The sequence below is a fragment of the Podarcis erhardii genome (assembly GCF_964252035.2).
Source record: "Podarcis erhardii genome assembly, chromosome: 13".
Lineage (NCBI taxonomy): Eukaryota > Metazoa > Chordata > Lepidosauria > Squamata > Lacertidae > Podarcis > Podarcis erhardii.
The window spans coordinates 26,416,035-26,428,525 of record NC_138502.1 but is presented as its reverse complement, the minus strand read 5'-3'; the positions used below and the strand labels follow the sequence as shown (position 1 = coordinate 26,428,525).

Genomic DNA, 12,491 nt, shown 5'->3' with positions numbered 1-12,491 from the left:
CTCAGAGAATTGGCTCCAATACAGGAGTCAACCAGAATGACTCCTGGCATAGCCTTGTGCCCCCACCCCCACTGCTGGGATGTTCAGTCCCTGGGCTAAATATACCCCAGCAGTTTGCAAATGTTGCAGTATGTTTGTAACCCGAGCCCCCAGCCATCAGGCAGAGCCACCTCTGTCCACATAATACCAGGCCCAGGCAGCATGGAGACGCCCGGCGACAAGGACCCCAGGCCCGTTCTGGTGAGCACTTGCACCCCCTCACCCTCACAGGCCTAGGCAGGGAGACCCCTTTTCTGTGCCTTGCCATCCATCATCCACTCTGCCATCAGCTTGGCCCCCACTCCGCCTTCAGGCTCTGAGCTCAAAATAGACCTTACTGCTACCCTCATGGGGTCTTCCATCCCACTGTGCTAGAAAACCTGTTAATCTGGCACTTCTTCCCCTACTCATTGCACCCTCCCCCAATTCTCTGTACTCCATTCCCTAGTACGTAAGCCCATCTTCTGCCCACTCCATTGCCCAGGAAACCCACCTCCTGCCCCAGTCCCCTGCAAGGATATTAAAGCCCTTCTGCAAATCTCCCCTTACAGCTTTAACGTATCGTCGTTGTTGGTACAGTGGATCTTTTTATTGTGATGTGGATTAGCTGCTGGTCTGTCCCAAATGTATTTTTAATGTTCATATTTCTTCCAACTGCACTTATTTGATTGGCAGGCTGTTACCAACCCCTGCTTAGATTTAAGAACTTTGGGATCTCTCCTGAAACGTTTCAGCCCTGAAAGTGGTACTGTTTGAGAGCTGGAAGATGTATATGAAATCACCTTTCTTGTATGTGTAGTTTAGCAGGGCAAAATGGGCTAGGCGGAGAGGAAATCTGCCCTGTTATTTGAATGCACTTTTATTATATCTGTTGTGGTGACAAAGAATCCATGTCAGCAGCTGTGAGCAGAGCAACAGGGAATTGTGGCAATTTTGGATTTATTGATCCCTGGAACAAAATGTTATAGACTCTTTGTTTCCCCTTCCCAGTGATATACCTATCACAGTTCCTTTTCCTAGTCCATTCATTACCTGGTGGTTTTGACCACACAGAGGGACATTATTCATTAATTCTGACATGTGCTCTGGAAGAGAGTAAGAATGGTTGTATTGTCCCTAGCGCTCAAACTCCAGTATATCTGGGCAACCCACAGCCAGAGCTCTTTGTAATTCACAGAAAAGCCTATCCAGACCTAGATGCTCCCCTTTTTGCTAAAGAGGATGCCTGGTGCTTGGGGAGGCAGGGGTGGTGGTGCTTAAGCAGACCCTCCAACAATTCTCCAATGAAAATAGGGACATCCCATTCCATAAGGATAATTTTCCTATTTATACCCCACACATCTTATTGGGCTGCCCCAGCACTCTGAGCAGCTTCCAACATATATAAAAACATAATAAAACATTAAATATTTTTTAAAAACTTCCCTATACAGGATTGCTTTCAGACGGCTCAGGGGGCGGATAACTCCATACCCTCCAACATTTATCCAATGAAAATAGGGACATCCTAAGGAAAAGCGGGAGATTCAGGGATCAAATCAGAAACCGGGACACCTTCTCTAAATCAGGGACGTCCCTGGAAAATAGGGACACTTGGAGGGTCTGGCTTAAGTGATAGGGGCTTATCCTTTCTCCTATTCCAAGAAGATTTAGGATCAACGTGTTTCAATTGGCATGTGAAGTGGAGGGGGAGAAGGCTGTGAGTGTAGGCAGGCAGGATGTAATTCTTGCATGCTGTGCAACAATATGGTGTGTGTTGCAGAAAAGATGTATAATTTGTACTGAGAGGGGGGCATAGACCTCATTGGCAGAGCAAATGCTTTGCAAGCAAAGGGTCCCAAGTTCAATCCCCAGCATCTCCAGGTAGGGTTGGGGAAGACTGAAACCCCGGAGAGACACTGCTATTCATTACAAGGTAATATAGAGCTCAATAGCCCATGGTGTGACTTAATATAAAATGCCTCCCTGTGTTTATTAGTGCTCACTGACCCTCATCTCTTCTGAGCTGCTGAATAGTCAATGTTCGCTTTGACAAGTTTTTGCATGTGAGGCTCATGGCACCATCCTGGACATATCTACTCAGAAATATGCCTTGTTGAGTTTGGTGTGGCTTATGCCCATAGAAGGGGGCATAGGATTGCAGCTTTAAATCTGCTTCCAATTAAGTATATTTATAACAGACAAAATGTCACTGGTGACAATGTGTATTCTCCCCCCCCCCCACGTTCTGCCCTGTTTTAACAGCAGGCCCATATGACACAGACAGCTGAAAGCCAGTTTAGTATCTTGCGTGAAATAGATATAAGATGTTCGGGGTGTTCTTTTTAAAAAACAAACCCAAGACAGAAACTCTGTTCCTGGAATGTGTTATGCAAATGTAGCAAACTCCGTTTGGTTTTAAGATGTTTGTGTTCTTTTATTTAATTGCATAATATTGGAAGTAAAAAATGCCAGGAATTGGAGTAGTAGCGTGAATGTGGAAAGGATGGGCTTTTTGATTAGAACATTTGATGCGGGGATTGGTCTGGGCAATGGGGCTTTGGAGGGCAAGAGAATCCACCGGGGCAGTTAGCGTTCAGAGTGTTTGGAAGCAGGAGGTCCAAGTTCAAATTCCTGTTTCAGCTTTGAGACTTGCAAACTGGTTTCTGGGAAGTCATGCACTGTAAGGGATTGTTCTGAGGATAAAATAAGGTTGGGTGTATAATGTAACCTGCCTTGAGATAGAATGGAAAAGAGATCTGAAATACTTAAGTGAAGGTGCATGGCATGGATGTTTTGGAAAAGGTAACTTTTGGTTATAAAGTAACTACTTTAACACCCCAAAATCCACATTAGGGCAACACTTTGATTAGGCAAACCAAAATATCACAAAATGGGCTGGCCTAATAAAGATATTGCATTTTCTTCTGGGTCAGCACAGCAACTTTTCCATTTTGACATTAGATTGCAAGTGAGATGCATTGGTACACGGTTTGGGGAACTAGGATTGTGAGACTGCGCAGGAAGAACTCCTTGATATTTGGCCACGAAATCCTTGTACCAGTCTTACTCCAGTACACTGTTCACAAACCAATTTGGTTGGAGTGCAGTGTCATATCTGAATGCAGAGTGCTCAGCTCCTGCAAACATGGGTGAAGATCCTTTAGATCAGACACATCTTGCTTCCTGGCCAGTTAAGTCCCCAGAGGTCATTTAGTGTCATTTAGGTCCCCTGAGGTCTCAGGCTTCTTTGAACTCTACCTTCACGTTTTTACTTATTTGAAAGTCTGAGATCTAGGTTGCGTGCACATCCTGTTACCTTTAAAACACATTCAAAGCAAAAACATTCTTTCCTTCAAAGAATTCTGGGCACTGCAGTTGGTTAAAGTTTGCTGGGAATTGTAACGCTCCGAAGGGTAAGCTAGAATCTTTGGAGGGAAAATGTGCTTCTGATGTGCTTTAAAGGTATGGGGTGTACATGGCTGTAGAACCTTGTTCTTTCAGAAAGACCCAGTGCTTGTGATCCAGAAAACCACAAGCATGCAAGGCTGCTTTTTAATTTGGCAAGACAGAGACTGGAGTTATTAACGTGAAACAATGGTTTGTGTAAACAGACCTGTTTCTCATTGAAACAACCCAAGTTCCAATGTGCTCCAAAGCATTTCCACCACAGGACCCACTCTGAAAATTTCTAAGTTCTTAAAGAGTGAGACCAGGCATGCACGCACGCGCGCGCACACACACACAGCCCTGGCCACACACCAGCTTTGCTAATAAATGACACATAAATGAGTAAGCCAATTGCATCTCAGAGGCACGTCACCAGCTCTTGGCTCTTTCCATCTCCTGCCTGTAGCACAGAAGGCTAAGCTACCAAACCAGCAAGCCTCTCAACCAGGTTTTCCTTTCTTCTCTCTCTCTCGCTTTCCAAAAGTGTGGCAGGCAGGGTGGTGGGGGTGGACATAGGCAGCCAACTCTTCATCTGGATTTAACATCCTTGGCTCTTAGGCGCCTTCAGCCTCTGTGTTCCTGGAAGTGTCGAGCTTCCCCATCCTTCGACCTCCTCTTTGCCCAATTGGGGAGGTGCTCCTGGTGTCCCTCACCTTATTAGGGCCGCCATCTGGCAGGATGTCCTTGTATGAGCTGGATGATGATTCGGAAGCGGTGAGTAATGCACCCTGGCTGATTTGGGTCCTTCCCCGCACTATCCATGTCTGCCTGTTGCCAGCTCATCTCGAGGGAGAGTCTCCTCTCAATTAGCACCATGGTTTTCTCATTCTTTTATGTTCACCTTCCATTCTGAATCCCGTTTGCTCTCTGAATCTCAACTCTTCCTTTCCACCCTTCTCTCTTTTCAAAGAACGTTCTCCTCCCCTAGATAAACCGAAAGGTCCTAAAAAGAGGATAATGTGACATCCTGGTCCCAAATCCCTTCTCTGGGGATTAACTGAAAGCCCTGACCAAAACCGTATAACGTGTGGGGGGGTGGGGGTGGATTGGCAATCCTTGACTGCCGCTCTGGCAGGTCTCTTCTTTTGTACTGTGGGGATGTTCTTGGCTCCATCTTTTCCCAAATATTGGTTTTGTCAGGAAAAGTTTTGTAGCATTCTTCACATCTTTGTGTCTGTGTTTTGTTAGTAGGGATGTTTCCAGGTTTCTGTCTAGGCACGATCACTACAGAAGATTATGTAGATTCCTAAAACACTACTGTATCATTTGTGTAAAGAATAGTCAGGGTTTTATTGTAGGGGGAAGGAGTTTGGGTAAATCTATTGCAACCCCACCTCCTCCTTAATTCCAGATGTTGGTGAACATCAGGCTGAGGTTGCTACACTTGAAGTGCGATCTGGGATCTTGTGCGTTCTGTGTGTACAGACTTCCCCTCCCCCTCCCTCTTTAAGTATCCTCATCCTGTCAAGCTCAGAGAAGCTACCACTATATGGGTTTCCCAATTCTGGAGTGGAACTGGAGGGCAAAAAGTTAAGTTGTGGGCATTTAGGAGACCAGAGTGAGAGTGTGTTCAGGACCACCCATGGCCTTTTGGGTTAGGAGGTACTCTTTGGAGCTTCAGCCATCTCTACCCAAAGCTGTTGTCGCTCTTTGCTAGCAAGTGCCATCTTTGCAGGCTGCTATGATTCCTCTCCTTGCAACTTTGCAATTTGTAGTGATGCCCATTCTCTGGTCTCACTTGCATTCTGGGAAAAACTTTCCCTATTTGTAAATCTGCTCCACCTTCTCAACAGCATAGTTTCGCTTTTTGGTTGGGGGGGAGCGCTGTGATGTGCATTTGGGTTGTGCCTCTTATTCTGTTGTGACTGCATTTGGTGAGGACCTGTTTTGTGTTTGCATCTTTCGCAGCAGGGAGGTACAGGGAAGGAGATCAATTGCAGATAATTAAATAGATTGTATCCCCCTGGAGTTCAACACATATTTAAAAAAGCAATTCACTTCTATTGGAGAGACGCCAGTAGATTTGGCTTTTGTTCTCAAGAAGTTCTCTGCATAGAATGGGGTGGAAGTGAGCCCCCTCCATCCTTTCCTTCCACATTGATTGACAGCTGCCTGTGGAGTTCTGGCCCCCTTAAGAGTCCAGCTTAGTTCTTGCAGTGAGCCTACTTTCCCTCTCCTAGCCTCATAGGGGGGCTTGCTAATTAACAGTGACATTTCAGCCCCTCACTCTCACTCCAGTCAAGCTACCTCTCTTCAGAAAAAGGGTAAGAAGGCCCGTCTCATTTTCAGCCTTAATGAGCCATTCACAGGAAGCAGTGGCGTAGCGTGGGGGGTGCAGGGGGGGCCGGCCGCACCGGGCGCAACATCTGGGTGGGGGGCGCGCTCGCACTCGCAGCTCTCTGCCCCCTGCTAAAATCCACGGGTTAGGGGGCGCAAATTACTTGCCTTGCCCCGGGTGCTGACAACCCACGCTACGCCACTGACAGGAAGAAAATGTCTCTTTCAAAAGAAAATAATCAAAAGCGATGGCAAGTCACAGATGAACAGAAAAATCCCACAACAATTCAGTTTAGGCCTTTTTTTATTGGTTTGTTAAGAAGGCAGAGGATAACTTTGTGAAGGAACAACCAAAATTTGGTTACAGCTATATATGAGGGGACTATGTGTGGTGTCCTCACTTGGGAAAGGGTATGCCAGGATTAAGTAACTGTCGAGAATATCACCTGTTTAATTAATAAAGTTTAATTTTTGTGTGCTGTGTGCTCTTACTTGGAAATAAGGTCCAGTAAACCCTGTGGGATTAACCTCTAGGTAAGCATGTGAAGGACCAGGCTGGAAAGAGAAGCAAGAATCCTATCAAATACTTTTATGATAAGATAGCATTATAGTATTTTTTATTTTATTTGCCAATGTAAGCACACACACACACACACACACACACACACTTTCTTAGGCAACGTGGTACCATTTGTCATCCTCCAACCTGTGGCTTTTTGTGATTTTGTTCAAGTTTGATTTAAATTGCTTTTAAAAACTACTTTGGAGTCTATGCAGTTCCCTATACTGCCATTCCAGCATTATTAGAAGCCTGGCTGACTGGTTTAAATCAGGCAGATTCACCAACACACACACACACTGAACTCTCAGAAACATTAACTTCTCAATTACATTGTGGTGTGGGTTATGTTCTAGTTTGTGTTTATAGATTTTAAATGTTCATGTATACCACCCACAAATTTATTTTTGGGTGAAGGTGTGGCTTATTTAAAATATATTAAAAAATCTGCCTTCTTACAGAAAAATATATATTCCATGAGACAGAAACCTCCTGTGCCAAGAGACCATATAAGATAGGCAAATGCCTAAGAACATCCAAGAATTATCCTTAGTCTGCTTTTATTCAGTTATGTGCTTTTATGCTTTAATTTATTAATTTAGGTTTCGCATAATTTTATTCAGATTGGCACGAATACATTTACCGTATTTTGTTTTAATATTTGTTAAAGAAGGACCGTTTTCCCCTTCAGCTGGTCCTGTTGTGATCTGCCAAGGAAATCCCATCATTTTAAGCTGGTCTGTGTTGTAGTTCTATTTGGGTGCGAGGTAAAATCTGTGTTAGTTATTTCCATACTGTTCAATTTTTATTTTGTGACGGATACAAATAAACATAACTGAAATCTCTCTGAATCGCTCCTAGTCTTGCAGAGCTGACTCAGTACAGTATTCTCTTTCCATGTTTTATACCATAAGTTAAAAGAAATGAATAGAAAGTTATTGTGTTGCCTGAAACAGAGGTACGAATGTTGACAACCCCTTTTCAACCAAGCTTCATTGTGCCCAAGGCCAGTTATTTTGGCACCTGAGGAAGAAAACCCCACGAGCAATTAGTTAATTGTTAGGTAACTAACAATTTGCTGCCTTTTTGTGAGACCAGTGTATAGGACTTGCCCTAAGGCTAGACCTTGTGTGTTGTTAGCGATGGTACCCATCCTTCTGTTTTCCATCTGGATGTAGACTTCATCCCTAGCTGTCCCTTGTTGATGTCGCATCTGGTCAGCAACTTCCTGCACCCTTTGTCCAGCGCAGAAGAAGAATGTTAGAAACACTGTAGTCAGCATGACTAAATTCAAGAGTGCTGTCCAATGTTCTGGGTGTAGACTAAGCTCAGATTCCAAAGGCAAACAACCTCGCCAGCCTTATGGCTCGACAGCAGTAGGTACTCTCTAGTTTGAAGGCAGCAGATGGGATTCATTCCCCTACGAACGGTGTCTCTGGCTGGGCTGCTTATGCTGCCCAGGAATGACAGGATGCAATGCCAGGATGCAGCGGAATGCTTTCCAGAGGCCTAACCAGCAGGCAGATGAGGTTGCTGGCTCAGGTGTGAGACAAGAGATGGGGAGGAAGCACAGGCTGCCAGCATCTGCTTATACCTGCTTGGTTAACAAAGGCCTTGCCTTAAGGTCACATGAGGACCCGGGAGGCAGAGTCCTTGCTGATTTCCAGCAGCGGAGCATCTGCTTTGCATGTAGAAGGTTCAACCCACAGCATCTTTGGGTAGGACTAGGACAGACACCTGCTTTTGAAACCCTGGAGAGCCACTGCCAGTCAGAGTGGACTGCACTAGATGGACCGATGGTTTGACTTGGTATAAGGCAGCTTCCTGTCTCCTAGCCTAACCTACCCCATCACCACCCTTCTTTTCTCCTCCTCCCTTTAGGGTTCTGCTGAGTCCTACACCAGTCGGCCCTCTGATTCCGATGTGTCGTTGGAGGAAGATCGCGAGGCCCTGCGCAAGGAGGCAGAACGCCAAGCCCTAGCACAGCTGGAGAAGGCAAAGGTAAAGTCATTTCAAGCATCCTAGAGAAATTGCAGGGTAGGGTGGGGTGGGGGAGATGGTTTTCGTAACGCAGCCTGCTGGGGAAAGCTATCTGGCATCAAGATCTGATTCAAGAGCAGAGTCCCATTGAGATCCATGTGAGAGTCTGTGGGGAGCAGCTTATCCCAATGGCCTATCCTCCAGCACATGAGAGAGGAATGTAGGGGGGGTGTTTTGTCCCTACTAAGTAAACAACCCATCACAGCCTGCACCTGCTAGGAGGGAATGCCATGGGTGCGACCCTGCCTGACTCAGCAGTGGGTGGTCTTGCTGCCTCTGTGGACTTCAGGTCTTCCATCCTTCCACTCTGCCACCCTCCCTCATTTTAATTTTTACTTTGTTTCTGTGGGTTGTTTCTTCCTGTAGCTTCCTGCCACGCCTACAGCATAGTTGGCCTCCTTTACCGGTGTTCTCCAGGGACATGTCCCTTCCACGGGTGGTCACAGCCGGTGTACGATTTGTTAAGGCTAGTTTCGTAATGCTGACTCTTGCCCACACTGCTTTACCTTAATTAAACAAGCTGGCTGTTACCAATCCTTGCAATTTAAGGGAGGGAAACATTAACCACAACGATGCCCAGCCGGCTTATGGAAGCCTCAGTGGGATCAGTTAACTGACTTTTGGGCTAAGTGTTCCTGCACACACAAACCAGGGCTACAAATTGATTTCAGTTGCTCCATATTTTGCTTCAACTAGTTGGCTATCTGCCTCTGTGCTTTTGAACTCGGTAGGCCTCTACCTCTGAGCCCCTGGCAGCAAAATATCCCTGCAGGAGAGCTTCCATCAAAATGCTAAAGGGATTATTGAGCTAAGGATTCTGGATACGGATTCTGTATTCTGGATGCAATGCCAGCAGTGGGAGGAGCTGGAGCCAGCAGTGAGTAGGGCCAGAGCCAAAACCTAAAGTGGACAGAGCCTCTCCTTTCCTGCCCCCTCTTCCTCCCCCATCCACCAAGTTGCAAGGAGAAGGACAGATAATTCTTTTTTCCAGAGGTCTACATGAATTCCCTTTTTTTTTTTTTTTTTATTAAGGATTTTCTTGTTTTACAGAAGGGTAGTGCCTCGTATTTTTTTTTCTTCTTCTTCTTCCATGTAACGTTTTTACAAATCCGTTTCATTTGTTGAGGCATTAGGGGGAGAAGAAAACAGAAATAAAAAAGAAAGGGGGGGTGGGGAGAGGGGGGGATGGATGGGGGTGGGGTCGGGTGGCGGTGTTTCTATTATGTTTAATGTATGTAGAGTTTGGTGTCAGCGTTGCTTGTGTTGTTCACTTGTGTTCCTTTGGTGGTGAGAGAGGTTGGGGTTGGCTTAGGGTGTGATTGTTTGCTTGTGATTGGCTGTGGTGATCTTTGTTTTCGTGTGTGAGTGAGGTGGGTGGGTGTTTTGGATCAGGTTAGCCATATTGATTTGTATGCTGTTGGTGGATTATTGTCATTGTCCTGTTGGGCTGTGTATGTGATAAAGGGGAGCCATACCGGGGTGAAGGCGTCTTCTTCTGTTTGTCCCCGTGTCAGTTTCAGGTTATTAGTTAATTTTTCTAGTAGGGCTGTTTCCCATACTATTTGGTACCATTGGTCCATGCTTACTCCTGACAGGTCTCTCCAGTGTCTGGTTATGATGCTTCTGGCTGCTGAGAGCAGGTGGGTTAAACTTCTGTAAGAATTCATGTAGACATTCCAAGACAACAATGTCTACATGAATTCTTACAGAAGTTTCTCTTTCGTCCTTCCATTGCTGCATCTATTTCAGCTTTCTTCTCATCATCCGCAGCTCCCGCCTTCCTTCTATTCCTTAGGCTCCTACTACCTGCATGAAATTAGGCCAAGGGCCACCTTGGGCCACAGGCTCCCCAACCTCATTCTAAAAGCTTCAAATCACACTATCCATTTGAATGGTGCACAGGAACAAACTGGCAGCTAGTGCTGCTCTTTCACAGTGGTGTGATAGGCTCTAGACTCAGTGAATGGCCTTGGTTATTCTATTATCAGTTAAAATTTCCAAATCCTCTCCATAGACAAGCCCATGCAGTGTGCATTATAGTGGTCCAGCTTGGATGCTGTTAGAGCATGGATTACTGCAGCCAGAAACAATCTCTCTCTCTCTCTCTCGGGTGGCAGCTGGATCACCAGCCAGAGCTGGCGAATGAAGCTGTGTGTTATGGATGCCACTTGGACACCAAAAAGCAGAACTGGATTGAAAATGATTTTGAAGTTATGCACGTGCTCTTTAAGTGGGTCATGTGAGCAAGGGGGGGGGGGGAGCCATACATAAAGGCGCCCCTTGCCCCCTCCTTCGAGAGACTCTGGGTCCCGCTCTCCACTCGTGCAGAAGAGCAGATGGGTCAGTGCCAGGAGTGAAAAATGGATGCCAGGTAATGGAGATCATGAAGTAGAGCGTGTTGATATTATGACACAATAGCAGGCATGCGTTAAAATGGGCAATCCAAGTTGCACAAAATCACTTTGGTCAAATGAAGCATTCAAATGGCTAAAATATGCTTAGTCTAGCAATCAGAGACGTCAGTCTCTGTTGTGTATCTTGCATGTGACAGGACCAAGCAAGGCATGCAACGTGGGATTCTGCTGGGACCTGCTACTTCCCCCCTCTGTTTATTTGTTCGTCATTCTCTTGCCCATTCCAGCTTTCTGTTTCTGCAGAAACTCCAGTGTGTCACATGGGTGGCACCTTTTTCCATAGGTACAAGTGAGAACAGAGCATTCCAGGCAAACGTCAGCTTGTTTTGATGAATGGCATTCTGATGGTCCCAAGGAGACTTCTGTTTTTAAATTTTGTTTTACTGTGTTCAATATCCCATCTTCTCTCCAAGGAGCTCAGGGCAGTGTTTGTGGTTCTTCCCCTCTTATCCTACACTAAATGTGGGAAGGGCTGTGACTCAGTGGGTCAAGTGGGAATCATAGAGTTGGAAGGGATCCCGAGGGACATCTGGTCTATGGCCGGCATGCAGAAATTCCTAGATTCAGTTCTAGGTATCTGCAGGCAGGGCTGAGAAGGACTTATGCCTGAAACCTGGAGGGTCACTGGTGAGCAATACTGAACTTGGGGAACCAATGGGCTAACTTTGTAAATGGTATCTTCCTCTGTTTTTCCTGACAACAAGCTTGTGGTGTCAAGAGATGGTGACTGGCCCATTGAACATCATGGCTGAGTGAAGATTTGAACCCATGTGTTTTTGGCACTAGGCTACAACTCCAACCACCATACTATTCTGGCTTTCAGACTGCCACATAGCTACTTTCTCACCATGTTCTTCACAACTGGCTCAAGCCCATTGATGCCCATAAATCGCAGGCTGGCCAGGTACCATTTGGCTAATGGGCATGGTAACGTTTTATCACTCCAGGAGGCAGAAGAGGGAAGAGGAAGCTTGAGTCGTGCTCTCGATTGAAGCGAACTGGCCTCAGGAAGCAATGCCGCAAAAGCCAGGGGGCTCCGCTGCGGGTTGGCAGGGCCCCAGTCCTCCTTTCAGCACACTCTGTTATGTACCCTACAGGTGTCTTGCTCTGGCTGGCCTTCCTAAGGTTGCATGTTTCTGCAGCAGGTGCCACAACCACAGAATATTACCCAGAGGCAGCTCAAGAAAATCCATTCATCCATCAAGTCTTCACTTAAAACACGGACTGGAAGCCAAGATGTGGGGCCTTAATCTTTGGATCTGGGAGAGATATGTGGATGGGTTATTGAAGAATGGGAAGCAAGAGGGAGTTTGCAAATCAAAGGAATTGTTATAAGTGCCTCCCCACAAACACATATACCCCAAGCCAAGCATCCACTGCAGCCTATTCTATGCTTCTTTCAGGCCTCATTTCAGGAGGGAGGAGGGAGGCCCTTTGGATGCCAACAAATACCTCTGCAGGTGCCACATTGGTGACCTCTGCCTAGGTAAAACATAGCACATTTTGGGCTGTTCCTACATCTTTAAGAAAGGACCAGGATTTATCGATTGAAATCCAAACAGAGTATGAGAGCAGAGACTCTCGGGTTTGTCCCCTGGTTGTGGGAGGGGGATTGTTGGGATCTGGTTATTTAAAGTGTCATAGGGAAGGACGCGGGTGGTGCTGTGGGTTAAACCACAGAGCCTAGGACTTGCCGATCAGAAGGTCGGCAGTTTGAATCCCCATGACGGGGT

The 12,491-nt window shown here is 46.1% G+C and overlaps 1 protein-coding gene across 6 annotated transcripts in view; it reads left to right on the top strand.

The window, feature by feature from the left end:
• CACNB1 (calcium voltage-gated channel auxiliary subunit beta 1) overlaps nucleotides 1–12,491 on the top strand; it is a 49,182-nt gene that overhangs the window by 14,890 nt on the left and 21,801 nt on the right. For 5 of the 6 annotated variants that reach the window (XM_081836992.1, XM_081836990.1, XM_081836989.1 and 2 more), the window contains exon 3: nucleotides 8,186–8,305. In XM_081836992.1, the coding sequence (XP_081693118.1) occupies nucleotides 8,186–8,305 (120 nt within the window). Of the gene's footprint in view, nucleotides 1–146; nucleotides 241–8,185; nucleotides 8,306–12,491 lie in introns of those variants that run through there. The other variant, XM_081836991.1, reaches the window with a different exon arrangement.